Source organism: Dermacentor andersoni, chromosome 5 (assembly GCF_023375885.2).
Source record: "Dermacentor andersoni chromosome 5, qqDerAnde1_hic_scaffold, whole genome shotgun sequence".
Lineage (NCBI taxonomy): Eukaryota > Metazoa > Arthropoda > Arachnida > Ixodida > Ixodidae > Dermacentor > Dermacentor andersoni.
The window spans coordinates 193,165,208-193,188,877 of NC_092818.1; the positions used below are offsets into that span (position 1 = coordinate 193,165,208).

General features: G+C 46.5%; 1 protein-coding gene across 4 annotated transcripts in view; it reads left to right on the forward strand.

Annotated features, from left to right (window-relative positions):
- Dgk (diacyl glycerol kinase 1) overlaps nucleotides 1-23,670 on the forward strand; it is a 563,049-nt gene that overhangs the window by 452,964 nt on the left and 86,415 nt on the right. For all 4 annotated transcript variants that reach the window (XM_050179474.3, XM_050179478.3, XM_055071476.2 and 1 more), the window contains 2 exons: nucleotides 8,448-8,524; nucleotides 18,103-18,249. In XM_050179474.3, the coding sequence (XP_050035431.1) occupies nucleotides 8,448-8,524; nucleotides 18,103-18,249 (224 nt within the window). The remainder of the gene's footprint in view (nucleotides 1-8,447; nucleotides 8,525-18,102; nucleotides 18,250-23,670) is intronic.

The following is a 23,670-nucleotide window of genomic DNA, read 5'->3' on the forward strand; positions in this document are numbered from 1 at the left end:
CCGCTGCCCTTTCCCCCTGTGGTGGTTGCAAGGGCCATGTAAGTCGGCTTCCAACGCCGGTGATCGCGACGTCGGAGACATGTATATATGTGTTTTATTGCGATAGCAATTATATGGACACTCCAAGCGCATTTCTGCGTTGGCATCGGCCCCCGTCGCCGTGACGTTTTGTATAAAGTTCAAGGGTGATAACACCGTCGCCGCGCACCCTGCGCTGTATGTGCGGGTGAAACCGTGCAAGGGGAGCCGACGATCACGGCTCAGTCTTTGCCGCGCGAAAGGCACAAAAGCGGAGAACGCGCGCCGTATTCCGTCGCGCCCGAGGCACCCGACATTGCGAGGGGCCGGGGAAAGGGGAGAGAGGGAGATGTGAGATCGAGTGTGATGGGAGATCGAGTGTGATGTGTTCATGCTTGCTGCGCGCTGACACAATGCTTGTTAATTTAGTTAGCAATCGAATATTTACAAGTTTATACGGCCAATAAAGTACTATCTTTACTTCGTATGGCTGTCTGCTAATTTGCTGTCGCAATCAATGCTTCGCCTTTCGAGCGATACTGCGACATTTTTACAGCCAAGCTGTCTATGACTAGGATCTGTAAAAAACAGTTGTGTCTGAGATGTTGACAAAAACAAATCATCATGTGGCCGATCCTGGTGGTAGTGCAGAAATGGTCCAAGATCAATGGCACGTAACCCTGCGGGCTCGTGGACCTGTTACACGCCCTTGAACTACCCTTGTCACATGTGGAACCCAAAGAGGTTCCAGACACAAGGGTAAGAAGAGATATATTTGAAAAAAATGCTTTGTACAACTTTTAAAATATATTCGGCGCCGACCGCGCAAACGCGCTAGTGCCACTGTTCGCGCGTTCGTCGTCGTCTTCTTCCACAGCTGGCTCCGTTGTGCAAAAAACGATCATCATCAGCAGTGGCTCGAGCGTCGTCGTCTTCCACAGCTGGGTCCGTTGCCGCTCATCATACAAACGCAGAATTTCACTTCTGTCGTCCTAATGGGGATGCCGCGTTTACGGGGGCATGAACCATTGCTTAAGGGAGTATGAGGCATTCATTGTCTTACACGACGCGACGGACATTTAATATTTAATAACACATTTAATAACAGAGTGTAAGAGTTGGAGGGCAATGGCGCCGCTGGCAACCAGTTGTACGGTTTGTGGTCGGGCATGAAATAAGTGGTAGCTGGCCCATGCCGTCGTCCAACTCACCCACGCTTGGGACGTGGTTGCAGGGAGGAACTCGCTCTCATCGAGAACTTGGAGTACGAGATTTATTTACAATATTTACATTAAGACAGGAGATACATTTCAACAGTCTAGCATGACTGCCAAATGGAGCACGAAAGACGAAGCACCCAGCGAAGCACGAAAACTGCTACTTAAAAACCCTATGTCCTCCTTAGATCCCTAGGTGAGGGAAAACTGCCGTCCAACGTTCGTCCAATCAGACCGTCCACAGTCGTTGGAGGCATAGTCGACCCGCCTTTGAGGGGGAGGGTTCACACACTCGCATCTGCACTTTGGATTCACAGAACACACCCAGTGGAGCGGGCCTCCGTAGACATGGGTTGTCACGCTTGACGCCTGCTGGTGCCTCTTGATAGCAGAGTTGACTCCTCAGGTAGCCGCCACGACTATCAGCAGACTGTGACGAATTCTAGGGCCCGCGAAAACGCACCGCAAAACACCCTTTTCCAGGAGTTCTCTTGCTGCAAGTAGACCATGAAGGCGACAACGAACCAACTAACAATACTTGGTCCGCCAAACGTGGCTTTCCTTGTTGGCGTCGCTGGCTGTCCGAAGGAGGCGCATTGTTGGCTTTACAAAGCGACTCGTCGCAGAGGGCTGGGAAAGGTCGAAGGTCGCTACCCACGCAGGTCGATCGAAACAGCTGCAGCGGGCTGGGAAAGGTTCGCAGGTCGGTACCCTTGCAGGCCTATGGTAACAAGAGCTGATACGCGAATGTGTGTGCGTACCTATATCGCGACGATGACCACAAATTAGGACATTAAGTATGTTCGTACCTTTCTTCAACAGTCTAGGTCACCTGTGACGAAAGACGAAAAAAAGACGAAACAACGAAGTTATGCGCTTGTGCCTTTATTCAACTAATATAGCATAACCAGCATATAGAACTTAATATAGCTATTGAGCAATACAGCTTCGCTTGTGTTCCATCTTCACATAGTGGAGGGGCTCTGAATGTTCTCTTTATTTTTCTTATTAGCCTTATTTTTAGTTCTGGGGTTTTACGTTTCAAACCAGGATTTGATTATGGAGTACGCCTCAGTGAGGGACTCCGGATTATTTTTGACCACTTGGGGTCTTTAACGTACACCCAATGCACGGTACACAGGCGCGTTTGCATTTCGCAGATATCGAAATGCGACGGCCGTGAGCAGGCTATAGAAATTTCCTTACTGCAACGTTAGGCAACGAATAATCGCCTGCAAGCGCATCATTCATTTAATACAGCGAATAGCGTTCGGCTATTCCTTTACGTCGGCAATCATCGTCGGCGGTTTCTGCGCACTTACTTTTTCTTCTTGTGGTGCAGTTTTAACGCGACAGCGTTAAGGAACTCGTGTCGCAGAAAAGCCGGTGTCGTCGGCGTCGGCGGCGTTGGCCGTGAGCGGAAAATTCCGGAAGGCAATTCGTAAACAAAAACAACTTGTGAGATGGGCTGGGTGGGAATCGAACCAGGGTCTCCGGAATGCGAGACGTAGACTCTACCACTAAGCCATGAGTTTATTTTTATTTATTGTCAATTTTGCACAACTATATAAAACAACAAATGACATTTGAGAAAACAAGATAAATTAGCAAGTTTTCAGCACCAAGTGCCAGCCTTACAGGGCTGACTATTTTAGAATTCTTTGAGCGCGGTCAAGGGTTCCACCCTTGAAAGCCACGCAGGTACACAATCTTGTGCTTTCTGAATTTCTACAAATCTCGACATGCATTCTCGAAAAAGCATTCGTGCAGGCCGAGCATCTGGATCGCAGTGATACCCCGCCATACGGGTGCGCCATAGACAGTGAAGGCCAATTAGCATAATAAGGTCAAACGGCAGTCCATCATCATTTTCTATAGGTAAATATCTATTACCCTGTGGATATAAAGGAAAGTCCTTTTTGATAGTCCTCTGAAGTACATCCCAAAAGAAGACACCCCCCAGCAATCTAGAAATACATGATCTATAGTTAGTGGTTTCTTACGGATCAAGCAATGCGAGCCCCAGGGTAAGAAAAAGCCGCGATCTTCTAAAAAGGTTTTGACAGTCAACGTACCCGTGTGAAGCTTAAAAAAAGAAAGACTTGGTCCCTGGCGTCACTTGCATTCTTTTCACCCGCTTAAGCACGTCTCGCCCCTGGGCTCCACTGTATATGGCCCTGTACATTGACACAGGGAGAACTGCATCGCATACATCATTGTACAGAGTTTTACATTTCACTGAAAAAAGGTACTCATTTGAAAATCTAACGGACAAGAACCGTACACTTAAAATAACTTCTTTAAGATATCCACAAACAGGACCGCTCATATTCTCTGTACAGAATACATAGCCAGGTAACGCGCTCCTTAGCCTCACTTGACACACCGTGCACAAGAAAGGATCGCTTAAGTCGCGGAAAAATAAAAACCGGTTTATGACTTGTCGTATAAAAAGCCGCATCATTCCCAAACCTCCGTCTTTAACTCGCCTGAAGAAATTCGTTCTACTGCATCGTTCGCAATTCGAAGCCCACACAAATACTGCGAAGACTCGGTGCAACTTCTGTATATTTACCCTTGAACAATGAAATACCTGCATTACATACTAGAGTTTTGCGACAAAAAATAGATTGCAAACTGTAGCTGTTGCAAACATTGACAGATGTCCACCTTTCAACTTGTTCGCCTTCATCTGTGTTTCTCTTGTTTGATCTTGCCAATACTCATCGTTATTTTTGTAGTATTCCAGCGGGACGCCTAGGTATTTAACGGGTGTCGTCAGCCACTTGACGTTGGGGAAAGTGACCGGGGTGGAAGGCCATTATCCGGGCCAGAAGCCAAGGCACTTTCCCCAGTTTACCATTTATCCAGTTACCTTGCCGAAACCGTTCACTAAAGCCATAGCTGCAGCTACACTATCTTAATCTGTACAACAAACTGCGACGTCGTCCGCATACGCCAGAATTTTAACTTCCTATGCATTTAACATTTAATCTGAAGCCGTGAATACTGCTGTTTTCAATTATCGCTAGGCACATTGTTTCTATATATATATACAGAACAGAAGGGGACTCGGGGGGCAGCCTTGGCGTACAGAACGCTTTAGGTTAATGGGGGCCCGTGAATACTGCTGACCACTGACTGACCACTGTCTTGTTAACAATTAAACGCGTAGTGCAGTTTCGGTACGCCAAAGCTACCCCATTTCTAATGATGGATCCGACATTAATATGGTCTAGAATGGCAAGCAACATACCATGAGGTACACAATCAAACGCTTTCTCAAGATCGAGCCGTAGAATTGCTACCCCTGCTTGCATAATGTCGCAGCACTCCAACACGCACCGCATCTTATGTATATTAGTCACAATCGAACGCCCCATAATTCCACATGTTTGCTGAGGACCAACCAATTCCTTAATTACTTTCTGTAACCGCCTTGCTACCACTTTCATCAAGATTTTATAATCACAATTAGATTGTGATATAGGCCTGTATGAGGAAGCCAATTTTAACTTCTCTGTCTCTTCTGTCTTTGGTATTAATACAGCATGTGCTTCCCCAAATGACCGGGGCAGGACATCTAGTTCGTAAGCCTCAATAAAGATAACTGTAAGCAGATCAGACAATTCTTTTTTAAAGGTCGTGTAAAACGAAGCGCTCAGACCGTCAAGCCCTGTTGACTTGCCTAGATTCAGGTTAGCTATAGCCTTTTCTACTTCCGTTTGTGATATGGGCGATTCCAACTCTGTTCTGGTGTCATCTTGCAACCGTGGCATTCTCTCAAAAAATTCTTCTTTAAACCTCTCTGCATTCACAGGTCTAGAAGCAAAAAGCGCTTCGTAATGTCGAGCAAACGCACGTCCTATGCTGTCCTTGTCTGTCATTACTATCCCATTATCTTCAATAACATCTATATGGTTCCGCCGGGCGCGCTTGTTGGACATTCATCTATAGCCATCGCGTCTACCCTTGTTCTCACTTGCGCTCCGCGATAACGCTTCTCATCATAAAGCTCCAGTTTCTGTTTGATACTGCGCAGATCTTCGGCATACACACCTGGCGTTTAGCATTCAAGCGCTGTTAGCTTTTCAAAAATCATCTTGAGCTCTTTCTCTTTCTTTTTGGCTTCGAACAATAAAATGCTGGATCTTTCTATCGCTTTAATTTTTATCTGTTACTTAAAAATTTCTCACTGCTCTCCTAGTTTGTCCCCACTATCTTCATGGATATTCTTAATTGCATGCATCACTGCTTCATTGAAAGATTCATCCCTTAATAAATTGGAATTCAATTTCCATTGCTCCCATGAAAAACTCTTGCTCTCTTTCCTTGATCCTATTTGACATTTTACAAGGCAGTGATCAGTAAAAGAAATTGGCAAAACACCATAACTGCGACACTTTGGGACCGTATCCACTCACAGGTACAGTCGGTCCAGGCGGGCATGGCTGTTGCCCTGAAAATGAGCGTACTTCACAGCTCGGGAGCCCTCCAGGCACTCTGCAATATCCTCTAGCTCATGCTCTGCAATAATTTGTGACAACATATCACTGTTTTTGTCTTTAACCATTCTTCCACTTGACCTATCACTTGAGTTCAACACGCAATTAAAATCCCCAACCAAAATAAGCTGCTTATCAATGCACAAATACTGTATTAGGTTAGAAAAGAAATTTACGCGCTCCTGGGCCACACTTCGAGAATAAACACACAAAACACGTCATGCAATATCACTATATGTGAAATCACACAGCTCAAGTCTACCGGAAGAACACGAAGAAACATTTTGCACTGACAGTCCTGGATTCCTTCGAACAAGGAGGACGCACCCTCCGGACCTGCCGATAGCATGGCTCACAACGGCGTGGTACCGTGCAGCGAACCTCCGCAGCATGTTCGCCGTCTCCTCTTCTCCTTCCACTTTTGTCTCCTGCACAGCCAAAACGTCAAGATCTTCTTCCATTAACAACCGGTACAGTTGACTTTGTTTTTTCCTCGAGACCAGACCTCGAACTTTTAAAGTGGCGAGTGTAAGTGACGTTTGAGAAGCCATGGTTGATTTCTGGAAAAGGTATGCCCGGAGCATCGCGCTTACATTGCGCGTCTAGCTCAATGCTAGACGCCTCCGGGACCGCCCGGTGAGACGGTCTCGCCACTTTGCGAAAGTGGCTTGTCGTCAACTCTTCTATCCGCCGTGCCCTCAGGCCTTGCCCTGAGGTTCGTGCGCCTACCCGTTGGTGTCTTCGCAGGTGGTCCCTCCATGCTTCGCGCGCCGACCTTGTCTCCTTGCCTTGTGGCGTCCTCCAGGGGTCGTTTAAATGCCCAGCTGACGCCAGTACTCCCCGCGACGCCGCTGGCGTTCGGTGACGCGCCGACAGCGTCCAAGTCAGCACTTGAACTACAAAAGACGCTTTTTGCGCCCCTCCCCCCCCTGTTTAGATACTTCGTGTGTGCAAGTTTCGGCTACTTGAGAACTTACATCTCTTGCAGAATCGTCTGTTCCCTCAGCCATTTCTTCCGCAGAGTCCGGCGGGCTGTGTACTGCTTCTGATCGACCTTCACTTGCTGGAGTTGAGGCATCGCAATGTGGCCCACTTGTGATCACATCCCCGCTACCTTTCGCTGCGTCCTCCGCCTCGGTCACGTCTATAATGTGCACCGTTGAATCCTCATCACTGGCTGTTCCGGTCACGCGGCGTCGGAAAGAACGCAGTCGGCATCGACGTGACCGAAACGCCGGCAGTGTGAGCAACGTGGCACCTTGCACTCGCGACGCACATGTCTCGAACCGTGGCAGCGCAAGCACTGCATAGGCCGACCTGGTGCAACCAACAGCGCTAGTTCACCGGCGAGGCGAATCTGGTGAAGCAGGTCAGGTCGTCAACCGTCAGAACCACTGTTGAGTTTCAGGAGCACAGTCCGAGTAGTCGAACCTTTCTCGTTCCCTCACTCCACACGCCAGCGTACCCGAGTAACCTCGGTCACTTTGCCAAACGCCGCCAACACCGTACGCACGTCGTCGTCCGCCACGCCATGTAGCAACCAATGAAGCCGAAGCCTCACCTGCTGCTCCTGCCGGTCGATGACGAGACAGCGTCGCCCCTTGACCTGAAGTTCTTTCAATCTAGCCAACCGCTTCGTCGCCTCTGGGCTGTTTAATGTCACGGCCAACACATAGTTGATCTGGTAGGCACCCAGAGCCACAACGTAAGGGAGCAGCCGTTCCTTATTCAAAGCGGCCCGGAAATAATTGACCCTAAAGGGCCGCGCTCGAACATCTCCGTGCAAGAAAAATGTGTTCAAAAGGACGCGTCCTGTTGGCAAATGCGGTAAAATAATCTCAATATCCTTGTCCACTTGGGCTACCATCCTGTTACCGCGACCCGGTTGGGCTGCTGAGACCGCTCGTGAAGAGCTCGACTTTCCGCGTCCGCTCACCTCGGTGACTGAAGAGGAAGTGACTCAGCCATGAGCTCGATGGTTCAAATCGGCACAAAAGCGCCTCTAGTGAAGGCGGTTTTGCCTTATAAACGTGCCGTAGAAAGTTATACTGCGGTGTATATCGGTAATTATGAGCATGTAAATTACAGAAGTCGCAGTTAAACGAGTAGTGAAGTATGTTTCCGCTACATTTCTTCTGCGCTTGACGCACACGCAGAGCCATCTTGCGGCAAACACAGAAGACCCCCTCCTCGCAATGTATGGCGCTGCCTCGACCGGTGGCACGCCACTCGCCTGCTTCTCCCCTTCGTCTCGTCAAGAGCATGCCGAGCGAAAGAGTGGGCGGTGCGAACGGGGTGCTATAACGCTATCGCGTTCCATTCTTGAAGGTGAAGCTTAAGCGTCCTCCAATTTTTGTTACAATCAGTAAAACTGCTGCTCTCTCGGTCGTGGCGGCGCAGTCCGGACCATCTACAGTACTGCTGAGCGGTTGTCGCCACTGACACCTCACAGCTGTAGTTATTGCCGCCCCAGCTAATCCACCTATAGAGAGGCGGAACGGCGCCATCTGCCGCAGGCGATGTTTAGAGCCGACAGTCGCGCATGTTAATAATGATTATACTGCAGCTTTTGGTTGACTGATGTTCGCTGAGAACAGACTAGTCGCTTATAGTGTTCGTCCATACGCGAGCTTCCGTGCTTACGTAACCGAACGATGCATGCATATCTGATCTTCATTTGCTGTCTTTTTTTTTATCCTGCACGCAGATTCATCAAAGAAGCTTCCAGATGTTCTTGAGGAATTCAAGGAGAATGGAGCCCTGTCCAAGTACAACGCCGAAGGGGTGAGTCCACATTTGCACTCTTGTATTGGTGTGAATAAATTTGTCTATGGCGGGTTTTCAATGGAATCTTTCTTCGCAACTGCGAGAAGACATTTCATGATGGCTCGTTTCATGATGTACGGCGAGCTTCCACTGAAAATGACATTGATCAGCCTAGTAACTTTTGCTTCATTTCGTAATCTTCATCCGAGGCCCCTTCGAGCATTTATTTGCTTTCTTCTAAGCGAGGTGAGATAGAATTCTGAGATGCTGACCAGCACAGGTGCTTTTTGGTAATCCTCGAAGGGGCAAGAATACTCGTGGAGGTCGGGTAAGATCTGAGGGGGAGATAGGCTCCCTACAACGATTATTTCCATTGTTCTCATGTTTGAGAATTGAATTTTAGAAGCAGTAACTGAAGTCTCCTTTCTACTCAGTCGATGTTTGAGGTATCGCTATATATTTGATAAATTGAATACAATCTAATGAGATTGAATAGAGTCGTCTGGGGAGCTCGCATACTTACGAGGTTTCTGACTGGAAGGATCCACCCAGTCAAACAAGTCATCTTCAAGTTAATTTCGCCTTCCTCAAGAGGTCTGCAACAGCGTCAATTACGCATTATCTAACTCTTCGTTTTCGATCGCACTTGAGAACTCTCGCCAGACAATTGCTCCTTGACTGCCGGAAGCGTGACGCTCGTAATATAAGGGACAGGTGATTTTCTACCGCAAGCCTTTGTCACAGGGCACTCTGACCTTTGGGGGGGTTGGCGGGATTCGACTTAAAATCAAGGGACCAAGCCCTACCTTTCTAAATGCCTTATTGCTTTTGCGGCTATCTTGTGAACTCGCGTCTTTGACATCACTACTTGAGTTCACTCTAATGTATGCCGGCTTTGCTAAACTCCGGTTATAGCCACAGCTTGTGCGCTGTCAACAGTCTGCTCGGCCCGGTGCCTATACATTGTAAAAGAACCTGGAAAAGTTGGCATACGCTCGTCTTCAAAACAAAGCTCGAACAGACAAGGGGAGAGCAGCGAGCCACACGAGAAGTAATCGTAGCTTACAGTATTCTTACGAAGGATGGCCAATTCGACAGCCGCACTTTTGCCTCGTTGTCTTCTAATGAGGTAAATTTCCTCGAATGTACTTTATGTGAGTGGTTACGAATTTCCTTTTTATTCCTTTCACTTGTGTTTTACCTTATATTTTATTAAAATGGTGTAGCATTGGCGCATACGCGGTTGTGCCCTTCGCCCAACTTATGCACTTTTTGTTTCTTCATTAAATGTTCGATAGTTGGGAATAGCGCGAATGTTCGTCATGCTTTACTACCTCCTTAGTCTATTGTCGGCCTGTTCGAAACGCTTGCATTGTCTTCTGAGCGGCTCCGGCATAAGATGGGAAGTATTTCGCAACTCTGCTTTACTCATCTGGCTACGCTGACACTGCGGCGCACAGTACGCTTGCGTAATAGCCCACTAGATTGGATTCGGAGCAAGAGACGTGCGGACCCTGATCCGGAGGAGCGAGGCGAACAGTCAAATGCGCGATTAGTTTTGTTTCGGCACACGGCACGAACACGAGTACAGAGGAAGCTTCGCCGCGGGCGCTCCTATCTAAATGCATGAGAACGGAGTAATAGCTTTGATCTGCCGCCATTGCACCGTAGTACTTGATTAGGATAGCGGCTCTTAAAAGAGAAAGAGCAAAATACACCGGTTGCTCGGGATTAAGGGCCGAATTCTTAAATCTTTTCGTTCGTGAGTGCTCTTTGCTATTGGCGGACGGCCGTCACTGATGATGTGCCCAGCACCAGCATTGACTGGAATTTGCTATTACGAATAATCATAGCGCAGGAGAATTTTGCGAATACGGGCCTGGAATTGGATGGCGTTTGTTTACTCTTACGAACAATTTTAGAGTAAGAACGTGTTCTTGCAACTACGGGATCTGATATTTATTTAGGTAATCATTTAGGGGAAATTGTTGGAAATTTTAAGAATTTCAAGAGCTAGGTGCGCATTGACAAAATAGTTCTTGCATTAGAATCACTTATAAGAATAGCCGAGCGTGTTGCTGGGCGTATCGCTAGCGAAGGTGGCCGACGACCAATTAAAGGATAGCAGTCGCGAACGAAACGCTGGACGAATTCGGTCCCTGAAGAATTAAGCTTGCGAGTCAGCAATAAAATACAAGTATCAGAAACCCCTAAACTGCATTTATTGGCAAATACAAAACGGGAGAAAAGCCAAGCCGGGATAATATAACGGTTATATTCCAATTTTCCTTTTTCATTTTCTCTTGTCAGTGTATCAGGGGCTCTCAGCCGGCATTGTCACCATAATCTGAGAGTCCTGAATAGTGCTTGATAGGGAAATATACAGTCGAGTGAGAGGAATCGCGACATTATACTGGCCCTGATACCTTAAAAGCTTTAAAATATATCAGCAATCTTAGAATATTACTTTGGCGAAAAGCTCCATGAAGCAACTTAACGATTTTACCCAAGTAGTGCTTTACATTGCTTACTTCATATTTTCCCGCTTCAGACGCTCTAACAGATGTATTTACAAAATTGCAATACCTGTATTTGGCACAGAGCTGTAGCTTAGTAGTTGAATTTTCTTGAAATGTACGTATTTTCGGTGATATTGTGAAGCATTCCAGACCTTAAATTAAAATTATACTTCTAGAAGTCGGTAAAGCTAGCTTTCTCTCTCAACTTGAATGAATAACCTGCAAATCGATTCAGCAGTAATCTGGTAAGATCACTTCTGCGTTTCATGTATGCATTTCAATGAGAGAATTGGATTTGGCTCCGTGATAAAGCTTCCCCTTAAAGACCTGAAATTTGGAATACAGTCGTATGAAATGCTCCTTTTAACCGATAGGTGTTGCTTTTCTGTCATTTCTTGCGCAGCAGTCATCATGCCGTTGACAGGCGTCCATGCCATGATTGTTGAGCTCTTTTCTTATGAGTCCAGAGCCATGGTAAAAACAAGAAGTCGTGAAATTTCTGAGTTATACATTTTCATAGAGCATATTCAGAACCTTTCTTTACAACCGAAAAATATCGTTCATTCATTCATTCATTCATTCATTGACTCATTTTATTGTTACTGAGTGCGTTTTGTGGCATGACACAGTATTTTCCGCGAATGTGTACTGAGATACATGCGTGGGAACAAAAGAATTTTGTCGCATTGCCAGAGCTTTACCAACGCTTCAAATCGTCTTACCAAACTTTCGCCAAGCTCATTCCAGTGTAAAACTATAATCGACTCGTATAGTGGGCCCAGTGTGTTAGCCATTAAAGCCTCATCCCGCAAGCTCTTCGTCTCTCTCGCATCCCCGATTTTATAGGGGCTAACACCACCGTTATCGGTTGGCCTTACACGTTCCCGTTATTGTTATAGAAATGAAAAAAAAACATAGGGGCGTAATGTCTAGCTTTTCCAGAATTCGATATTATTTTTTGACGTCCTGACAACAACACAAATCCCGTCCCGTCCTCGGCTATAATAGCGCGTGGTATTGACTGTGCGCTGTTACTGGCGTTACTCGTATATCTGCGCCGCCTCTAAGCGTCTAAACATAGCCGAAGGGCGCTCGCTCGCAGAGCTGCTCATTAGGACCGATCGCTAATCTCGTAGCAGCACCTAGGAGCGACAAGTTTAGCGGAGCCGACGCTCGGTGTCATCAAAGCCGTGCAACAGCCGACCGATATTATATGCCTGAACTGACAAAGCTTGTCGTGCTTTTGCGTGCAGCCTTAACATCTGACTGCGTTTTCTTTGACGTAAAGAAAATCTGGGCTCAATATTTAAAAGAAGAAAAACTCTTATGCTAGAATTGTTTGTAAGAGCAGATTCCAGCCGATGCTGATACTGCACATATCAGTAGCGAAGGCGACCAGCCAATGGCAAAGAATACTTACGAAAGAAAAGCTTTGTGAATTCGGTCTCTGAGAATAAGCTGCATTTGTTCATTTATGCATTTGCGTCATACCTACAGCGCCCCATGGCATCACAGCAAAAGATGGAGGGGGGAGAGAGTGACAGACAGAGATGCAGAAAACAACACTTCATAACATACAGGGTGCTACCAACCGCCAGCAGCAGCAAAAAAAGCTACACAGGTACGAGCGACCGTCGCGAAGACGTGGAAAAGGAGTCGTGGGGACGTAGGTCACAGCGTCAAGTTGCAGCCGGACAAATTCAACGCACCAAAGTCGGGATTCGCCTGCGGCAGTGTCGGAAGAGTATTCGGGCAGTTCGAGGCAGAGAACGTTGGTTGAACAATCAATTAGCGCAGAGTGGACGGTCAAGAAGCCCATTCGAAGAATCAGTTCGTGAGAACACTCGGCGAGCACAAAGAAAAGAACGGATGTTGGGTGACCGACAGTGGTTAAGCAGGCTGTACACATTCCCAACACGGCTGTGGTGCTGCCGTTGGCTACTCGCACGGCTGGCGACTCGGCAAGTGTCAGAACTTTCCGGAGACGACTACGAAGATCTGAGTGCATTGCTGACACATGAGCTCCGGTATCAATGAAGCCCTAAGAGGCACACCGTTAACAAAAACTTCAGTTAGGTTCTGTATGTGAGCAAAGGTCAACAGAGGTTTTGCACTTCGGGCCGTCAATGCAGTGTTACGATCGGCCAGCGGGGCTAGTGACCTTCTAGCCTCTCCTGCCCCGCTACGATCAATCGTTTCGTGAAGCCAACAATGCGTCCCCTTCGGACAGGCATATGACGTCAGTAAGGCGAGACACGCTTGGCGGACCGAGTATTGCTTGTTCGTTCACTGTCGCCTTCACAGACCACTGGGAGGAAGAAACTCCTGGAAAAGGGTATTCTAAGGCATTTCCTCACGGACTCCGGTAACCGCCACGGTCGTTTGACAGCCGCCCCAGCTGACTGCTGGGTCACCCCAGGAACCAAGCCGTGCCAGCTTGAGTCAAGCATGACAAGCCCTGTCTACGAAGCCCCCCCCCCCTCCACCTCGTTTTGGCGTATCCAGGGAACAAAGGTGCGGGTGTGAGTGTGTGGACCCTCGCCCTCAACGCGGGTCTTGGCTCGTCCTGTCCACTTCTTCGTCGCGTCCCGTGTGAAGTTGCGGTTCTTTTCCTCTTTAAACAGAATATTTATATAGGGACTGTAAATTACGTAAAAAAAAGATGCAGAAATTTGATTGGCTACAAAAATATAATATATAAGCACGAAGTTTACAAATCGGTAGCTCTTCACCTAAACGGATATCACAATTCTGTAAACTACGTCTATTAGAGCATCTAAAACGAGCAATTCGGTATATCAAGTTATATCTTACGTGAAGTTGTTACAATGCTTGCCAGGGTATTGCAAAAGTGACACTCACGAATTTGTAGGCGTGTGCGAATAGTGATTTTTTAGACCGAATCGAATACGAATGGAGTAGTGCCATGAGCGAATCGAATCGAATATCGAACGCCTTTCGAATGGTTTCCGAATAGTGGACAGCTTTATTAGAATTGATATAAAACGATGTGTACATTCCAGTATTCCTCATGTTAGCAACTTTCTGTTATTACATAGTACGTTACAAAGTGGCATTTATTAAAATCAAAAATTGAGCATTAAGAGGAGACAAATAGTTCCTTCGCGTGCACAGGGCTCTAGAGAGTGCGAATGGTCGCTGAACAGCATGTAAAGTAGGGCTATTTAAATGACATAGCCTGCTGCACTACACGAGTTCTCATGTTTTATGTGTCTATGTCATGCCCGCGGGGGCGGAAATGTACCGTACTTTTGCTGCAATCGTATGTTTATTTGCGCGCAGTTGATATTCTGAAATATTGAAAAGGTATTCGAAAAATACTCGCATATATATATATATATATATATATATATATATATATATATATATATATATATATATATATATATATATATATATATATATATATATATATATACGAAATTTTTAATGTTGTAACGTTTCGGCCGCGGCACGGCCTTCGTCAGAATAAACACAGATACAAGTGCGCAGCCACTTTTATGAGCATGCGCACGTGGGCATAATCAGCAGTACGTGCACGTGTACACTTGCATGCAAATAATAAAAGAATAAAGTGCAGCAGCAAGTATAACTTAAGCACGATAAATGATATGTATGAAATATCATTATGGTATCACGGTGATTGAACATGAAGTTACAGAATGATATGAATTGCGACATGGCAAAACTAGGAACAAATTGATTGTCAATTCTGTACAAGAAGATACACATCAAGATATGGCAGAAAGGCACCACATTTTTTCTACGCTCTCGTTGATACCGGATGACACAGTATTAAATTTATGAATGAGAAAAGATTCTCGTACTTCTCGATCATGGGGCGATTTGAAACCTGATTGTATTGCTGCTCTTGCCGCTCGTATTGATGCTCTTAAACGTATGACCTGGCAGTCGAACATGTTTAGATAATAGAAGGTGCGGTAAGCTGTTAACGTGTGCTTTGTTGTTGTTGAATCTGATATGAAAAGATGTTTCGGTCTGACCGATACAGTACATATGACACACTGAACATTCAAGCAGATAGATGATGTTAGTACTGTCGCAAGTGAAGTCGCCGTTGATTTTAACAGAAAAATTGGATGCTGTGCTTCTAGCAGTCTTTGATGGGGTCATATGTGTACAAACTTTACAACGGGGCTTATTGCAGAGATGACAACCAGCACACAGCAACGATATCGCTACTATACTGCACTACTGTCTAACTACTAATTAGGCCACTGCAGAATTTTCCTGGACTGTCTCATGAGTGCGCCGGATCAGGAAAAACAAAAGCCTGCCCTTGAAGTCCAGTTTTCTATAAATGCATTGAAGAGCTTTGTTATCAGACCTCCTGCATACTTTTTTGGAGGCACGTCGTAATTTTTCGCGCAGACACGGTCGCAGGCTTCTATGTCCAGCTTTATACTCTATGCTGCTATGTTGATGTAATGAGCCGCCGTTTCAGTGTACGAGAACGGCCCGTGGGACCTGCCTTTCATCAGGCACCGACGTAGTCTGGCTGCTGCTGGCGCTCCGATTTACCGCATCGGTGCCAGAGCCGCTGTTTCCGACGCAGCACCCAAGCGGCCGGGGTTTAAGCTAGGCGAATAGAGTAACAAATGAAGCCGAGCTTGGTGCAGTGCTTCTTTCTTCACCGCTGTCTGCGCGCAGGAGGCTCTCGAGTGCCCGGCGTCTGTAGCGAGCTCTTGGACAGAATTAGCGTCGACCAACTGCACTGGTTTTGATGGCTGGACAAAACACGCTTATCGAAGTAGTCTAGTCCTTCTCAACCTAGGTGGTCGTATACTTACGCGAACCTTTAGGCGAGTTTTTTACCTTATGGCTTGTCGCCAGACCCACGCTGGATGAGTTCATCACTTTCTTTCGGTACACAGCAGCCACCGTTTCTTTGCTAGCTTAAATGGCGATGATTAGTGTAAGATGTAGCCGCGGTCACACTAAATTAATTCCAAATGGACCACTGTGATAAGCTGAAGAACTTATAATGGGCTGAATAGAACCTCCTGAATCCTTACGAGTCGGCAGTCGGGACTGGCCTAAACATTTGGGTATACCTTCGCGCTGGTACGGGTCGACCATAATATATGGAGGGCACAGACGAACCACTCATAAACAGTCGTGCGGACCTGCCCAGGAAGACTGAAGCTGTGCATTGATTTACGTGTGCGCGTTGCATTGAGCTTGACGAAGCTCGTTAATTCACGTCTTGCTTTAACGAACGTACAAAAAAAGTTTCTGCAGGTAGTCAGAAGTTTGATGAAGCATTAAAGTACAGTTGATGCTTGAATAAGGAGCACAAAAATTTTTTTTTTACTTGTTTACTTGCTTCCGGGTGTAGAACGAAAGGTCAGTTTCTCTGGTTCTTCATACTGTTCACAGCAAGGCCAAAGTTCAACATCAGGTCGTGTGTCGCAAATTTAGATAACAGCAAAAAACGCTGTTGAACCAGAACGTGGCCACGTCGTTGCACGTGGCAGAATGACATTCCTATAAATCTTTTTCATCGTGATTGTACTTCCTGAACGATTTCAAGTTCGCGAGATAATTTTCGCCAGTATCACGGAATCCGGATTTGTAGGCCGACCCCACTGTTTGCCTGCTTTGTGTTGCGCGTGCTCTCGCACATAATTTTGTTTTCACCTGAGCTTCGTAGTAACCAACGAGGCAGAAAGTATCGAGTCAAGATTTTTAAAATACGCCGCGTCGCGCATGGTTCCTGTGCCACGAAGTCGTCGATTACAGACCCTGCGAGGACGTCTTCATTTTGCAAGTGTGATGATGTTGCTGCTCTCTTACGTCCATGTGAATTATTGCTAGTCTCATAACTGCGTCCGTCGTTTCACACGCGTAGAGGTAACGTAGAATTGTCACTGCAGCCTTTATGAACACTCATTCTGAAGTGGCTCACTGGACGGCTAGAATTCGAGTTTGTCAACGGCGTTACCAGTCAACACCAGTCAACATTCCAAAACGTTTAAACTATTGTTTAAATACTCATGAAAAAAGATTTTTTCTCCTCACAGCCGGCATCGTATTTGGAGCTCCTCATTTCTGGTGAAACTCGGGCAATAACAGTGTTCAAGGTTGCCGGCAAAGAGAAGTGGCCATGTTCGCTGACCGCACACTGCTAGAAGGCTACTTCTACTCAACTCATATGGTTCGCTCCCGATGCTTCGGTGCGTGGTATCGAGAAAGTATCTGATGTTAAGGAGCTGTAATTCGTACATTAATAACATTGCACTTTACGTTCACTCTAGTGGCGCCACTGTCTAATGTGCACTCGTGAGCAAAATATGCAGACCAGGGATGGCGCCATAAATATAATTTTCTCTTCTGTCTCTGAATGCAATCTGAAATTAAAGGCTGCAGTGCAAACTTGGCATTACGAACTTTCTAGTGCACTCGTCAGTTTCCGTTTGTACGTGTTAATTACAAAGAAATACAGTTTTTCCGGCGACCCTGTGATCCGTTTACTTTTGCTCCCGGGCGTACATAAGCACTCACCACTTCTGTTATCATTTTCATCCATCACAGTGCTTTCACTACCCTTCCATCTTCCCCACTGCAGAGTAGCAGACTATAGCGCACTAGGCTTCTATCTTTCCTATCAATAAAATCTCTTTCTCGTGCCCTTGCCGTGCAGAAACTTCTGTCACTCCCCATCATCCTTCGCTCAAGCTGCTTTTATGCTTAAATTGATTGATTGATTGATTGATTGATTGACTGATGTAAATGTACCCATGTAACTAGGGGCCCATGTGTGGCGCAGTAGTGGAGGGCTGCCGAGCAGCTTGACCTGGGCTTGTTTAACGTGTAACCAAAGCACCGTGCACGAGCGTTTTTGCATTCCACCCCCGTACGAAAGTGGTCGCCGCGGCCGGCAGTCGAGCCCATGAGCTCGTGCTCAGTAGCAGTCGCTGAGCACTGAGTCACCGTGGCGGGTGCTAATGCACGAGGTAATGCACTATTTAGCACGCGTTCCAAACCATGGCCGCGCTCCCAAGCTCAGAAGCCTACTCCCGCCCCTTCCCGCAGGACATCGACCTGGAGGGTTTCCAGGCGTTCATGGACACCTACCTGGAGATGGACACTCCCCGGGACCTCGTCAAACACCTGTTCCTCTCGTTCGTCCGAAAGCCCGCTCCGCCGCGGCCACAGATCGCCGACGGACGGCTGCTCAAGGTATGCGCCCGGCTCTGCCCGCTTTGTCGCTCATGAACTCAAACTGCAGGAGTCACAACTACAATCAAATCGTACTTGGTCAGCAGGGACATTATGCGTTGTTTTGCCTCTCAAGTATACAAAATTATTTTTTTTAATCGTTGACTGAAGCAAAATTGCTGTGGCGCTAACGGAGGCGGTCTTGCGTTGCAAATATTGAGTTAGTTCCTCAAATCTGGAAAGTAAGTTCCTCATGATGTGGTGTGGTATTTACCCCGTAATAAATTACTACTCGACGCAAGCTACTTTAGGCAGGTTATCGCATTCAACATAGTTCAGTTAAGGAACTGTTCAAGAAAAGGAGGGGGTTGTCGCTAGCTATAGCACCATGGCGGTATCATTTTCTGAACGTACGAACCATTAAATTATGCAAACAAGCGGTGGCTGCTCGGCCGTGAGCTCAGGGCGGCAACTGTGGCGTCGATAGCTGAGGACAACGCGCGATTTGGCGTCATCGTTTGATGAGTGCGTTCACTGTGCGGCTAGAGCATGTGTTGTTAAACGTTAATCTAGGTCGAGTGCTTTTTTGGTAAAAGTCGCTGCTGGAGTGTAACTAAAGTAAATTAAGTTAACCTAAAATGTAGTACAGCATCGCAAACCTATACAAAGGCTATCACAGACGCCGTAGTGAAGTGCTCCGCGTTTATTTTGGCCAACCCGGGTTCTTTGTCAGCACGCAAACCTAAGTACTCGAGTGCCTTCGCTACCCACCTCCATCAGAACGGAATCGTAAATGCATTTTAAAACACTCACTTCAAGATATGCACGGAAATGTTGCACTTGTTGTCTGGAGCCTTGTGGCATGCGCCATCACTGGCAGCGCTAATGATGAGATCGCATTACAGTTCTACATAGCGTACTTTACCCTGTATACACCCACCCGTAAGCGAAATAGAATTTCGCTAATCTTAACAGCGAACAATGTGTTGGCAAACTGAATAACGTGGAACGAAACGCAAAGGTGAACGGCTCGGAAATCTGTCAACAAGGAAAGCAAATTTTGTATTTGGGAATTTCTCTGGAACTATGGTGGCACGTATTCAAAAGGCGCAGCGCTTCTTTGTATGCTTGGCATTAATTGATGAATTGTTTGCTGCTGCACAGCCGCAGTTTCAAGAATGGATTGTGGGATCAGTGTTTGTATGCCGTGTGTTTAAAAGTGAAGCGAAAATGTATACAAATAACTCGCCATTTTGTCCTTATTGGTTCGATTCACTTCACCTGCGGGGCTTCCAATCACCGTGATGATGAACAACAAACACGGTTCGCAATGTTTGAGTGCCACTGCCCATCAAGCGGACTTGTGGTGCCAAGGAATTAAACGTTTGTTATGCCAGTCTTACAAGAATTAAAAGTTGAAATTTTTGTGTTTCTACTTCTAAGGAAATGCAAGTTTAAGCGGTTACCACACGCACGCGTCAGCATCTCACAACAGCATGCGACTTCGTATCTATGCATCAGCCTGCTGGGCCTGGTGAGCAGACGTATATATGTACAGGTATGTAGTCACAATTATAAGCATAAGTTTTTTGGCTTATGATTGTGACTAATAAAACAATCAGTCCCAGCATTTGTAAATAAATGAATTATCCCTTTCTTCTCTGTTATATATATATATATCTAGCAAACTATCTAAGCTCTTAGGAAGAAAACGATGCAACAACGATTTAGTAATGGGGCACGGTTGTTCGCGTCTGAACTGCGCGAAGATGGTCGTACACACATACTCGTACATTTGCGGAGTGATGATGCGCGCTGGAGACGCGTGCGTGTGGTCGTTGTGCTAATAAGCATAACACGGCTACAACAATCTCTGCGTGAAGTTTCATAGCGGCAAACGACTGGATCTTTGGATGAAGCCTTGTAGCACGGCTGACTCGCTGAAAAGGATGCTTCAAGCTGCGGTGCGATCATGCGCCGGCCTTGTGACAGTGTTGATGCGGCCGACTCAGCTTGATACCGTGACGAATGCTCGAGCTTGCATCGCCTGCTGACCGTCCGCCCTGCTCGAGGATGCCTACAGTCTTAGCGGTAGAGTAGCATTCGCAGTGCCTTGATTGATTCCTTTTAGGCCATGCTTCCTTGCTTGCATTTTTTTCAAGCTGTTTTTAGCGACGTGAGTAGTGCATTGTTTCTTTTTCCTGGGTTCATTCTTGTTCTTTTGCTTGTGGACTAAACTTCGTAGAATGTAGTTAGTACGCTTGTCTTCTATCTCATTTCCTTAGAACTTTGAAAAGAATGCTTTTCGGACAATGTTTCAATCAATGGTCGTTGGAGCCACCGATTCCAGAGTGTCAATGAGTTTAAACGCACAAATGTTGCCGTTGTTATCGTTTCGACCTCTCAGGTGTATCGCCTGTCTGCTTATTAAGCAACAAGCTTCATTCTGTGACGAACAACAGCAATTAAACAAAATTGCATACTACAGCTATGACTTTCACTTGAACTAGCGTCTTGGTGAAATCATCCTCACCTTTATACTTTTCTTACTCTCACTTTACGGCCTCTGCGCTCATAGCACCGCACTCACGTTTGACGTATCAGTTTGGAGTGCGTGAACGTCCTGTGCATCTCAGAGAATTTGCCCACTTAGTGTAGTCGTGCGGCGTGGTGGTCGTACGCGATGTTCCTGTAGCCTTCCCGCTTGACACGTATTGCGACCTTGTTGTCTGGAATATTGAATATGCCAAGAATGAGAGCCCCGCTATTCCGCCGTTTGTGTTATATCCTACGTGTTCCTAGCCTTCTCATTTGACATCCAACTGTTTTCTTGAAGTTTCGCTGTACCGCACAACCAACCTACAAGACATACATTACTTAAAGTGCAAGAAAGGTTCGCTTGCTTGTGTTTTCATTACTCGAGAAATCGTTACATTGTGTAAAGCATAAACAATGCTTGTGAGGAAGCATGAACACAAGAAACTCAAAGAGAAGGACAAAATAACACGCACATTTACGTATGTGGTGTGCGGGTGGGCGATGGCGCAGGGAAATGCAAGGAATAGTGCCTGTCTATCTCTCTGCGTGCATTCTCCTTCTTTACGCGCTTGTGATTTCACGGCTTCCTCGTAGGCACAGTATACATCTGTCTTCGGGAGTAAAACTTAATGAGAGACGTAGCGCGAAAATATTGTTAAGCTGCCTCATGTGTACTCCGTTCCTCAGCATTCTATAGTTATATGCATCGTCAAAAATCTGATGATAAAGCTTATGGTATCTTCTTCGGTACTTCCTTTCTGCTTCCAAGAAAAGCGCCCGCTTCTAAGCTTGCTCTTTAGCGTGACTATGTTTACGAAAGTGATTGAGAACTACACCCAGTGACACCCAGAAAGACGCATAATGTAAAGTGATGTAACGATCTCAGGACACATCGACCAATCAGTGGCCGCATTCACAGGAATCAACGTTTAAAACGGCTCGTTCTGTTTGACTTGTGTGTTTACTATACCGCAAACGCTGGCTGCTGACTGGCTTGCTTACAGACGCCGACCTATCGCCTATCGTTAGTGTTAGGTATTCAGCTTATAACACCAGCCATGCCTTTGGTGACACTGCATCCACGGTTGTTGTGAAACATGGTACGGGCGCGTCTTGTTTACATACCGACGTCGTTGGCGTGAATAGGGCACCCCCGCTTCCTGGTCGGCGCCCATAGCCCGCCATCTCGTGAACATCCACAAATGCCTTTAGCGGCGCTAAAGCGCCACCCACTACGAACAAAACAAATCGCCTTTGTGTGATACCGGCATGTTTGACGCGTTCGCGATATCCATGTGCGCGGATCGCGTTAATGCGCTTTTCCAACAAGCGCTCAGTACGGCTCTTGCGGTCGTTTGTGTGCGTTTGCGAGTCCCAGAAGAACGCCGTTATCTGGCGCGTTTAGCTTCAGCGAAGACACGCTCAGCAATCTAACGAGACAGCCGTATAAAACACGAAAGCTTACGGCATCGCTTCCGGTGCGGGCCGTGAAATACGGTCATGCGTGTACGTGTCGTGTTTGCCAAGAATGGATGTGATCTATGAATTCGATAACGAGGTATTCGCATAGCGGAACGGAACGAAGGCAAGGGGGCAAATGCAAACAAAGTGATTTCGAACGTTTGAACCTTTGTAATTGCAAGGCGCGGCGCTGTAAAGTCGGCGAGTTCGAAAAACGAGGCTAATCATTTGTTTCTCGGGCATTAGACTTTTACTGGCCTTAATGGGGCCTTAAATCGTTCCCGAACATCTGTTTGCAGAGATGCTGACTTTAATGAGAAGCTGGGTGGGCTAGCCTGGCATGCTATTTCAGTTGCCGGGTGACAAATATAGTACAACACACATGCCCAAAGACACACACATGCGCTGTAAAGCTTTTCACACAGTTTTGTTGAGGCTTGTAGACATTATAGAATCCTGCAGCGTTTTCATGGCGCTGCTGATCCATAAATTGTAGATATATCTAGCAATACAACCGTGTTACACTGTGAAAGCACCTAGGTGTTATGGATGGGGTCGTGTGAGATGCTTTCCCTCTTTCACGGTAAGCAAGAATAGTGTGTCACCGAAGTGCGTTTCGGATGTGCTGCTTTTTCTGTCGTGCGCGACAAATTTTGACCTTGAGCCCGCAGTTCGCGGCCGGCACAGCCCTCTCAACTGCGAAGAGCGCGCCACGTGCGCTACATTTTATAGACACTGAAGGAATTCTGTGCATATGTATGGGCAAGCCTACCGGAGTGACTGATATCGACTACAGCTTTCGCAATGCAGCATGGTTTTAGGGAGTCAGTGAGGCTTTTGAGCGCTATTCGCTCGCCGATCGGCGTAATTTTTACTGAGGAGCTGACAGTGAATGAGCGGAGGCGTAGCTAGGGAATGGGTCAAGAGTGGGCGATAACTGAAAAGTTCAGAATTGGCATTCGCCGTCGCATTTCTTCTCGAGGAACCATTACGAAACCTACGCCTACAGCGGTCCTGTGTAGAAAAACTAAATGAACTTTCGCTCGTCGACATGCAGAAGCTTGTAATTTGACAGTAGTACCCTGACTTTTAGCAGAACTTTGGGGTTCGAAAAAAGTAAATAATTTGTTCCAACCTCATTATGTGGCATCAAGTCGGGAATCCCGACCTTTCCTGTCTAAGTAGAACGCGTTGAAAGCAGCACAGGAATCTTCACTGCTCTTCAATAAAGTCGTGTTCATCACTCGACATTCCGAATCTTGTTTGTAGTTAACGTCTTATATGCGCGATGCGTTGGTTGTGGTAACGATCAATCCTTCTGAGAACTGCGAATGAATCTTGACGAAAGTGGTTGAAATCTCATCGCCTTCTTCATGTGGCACACTTGAAAATAAATAGAAAAAAGCGAAATGGTGTGAAGACGGCAATTACGAAGCACGCAGG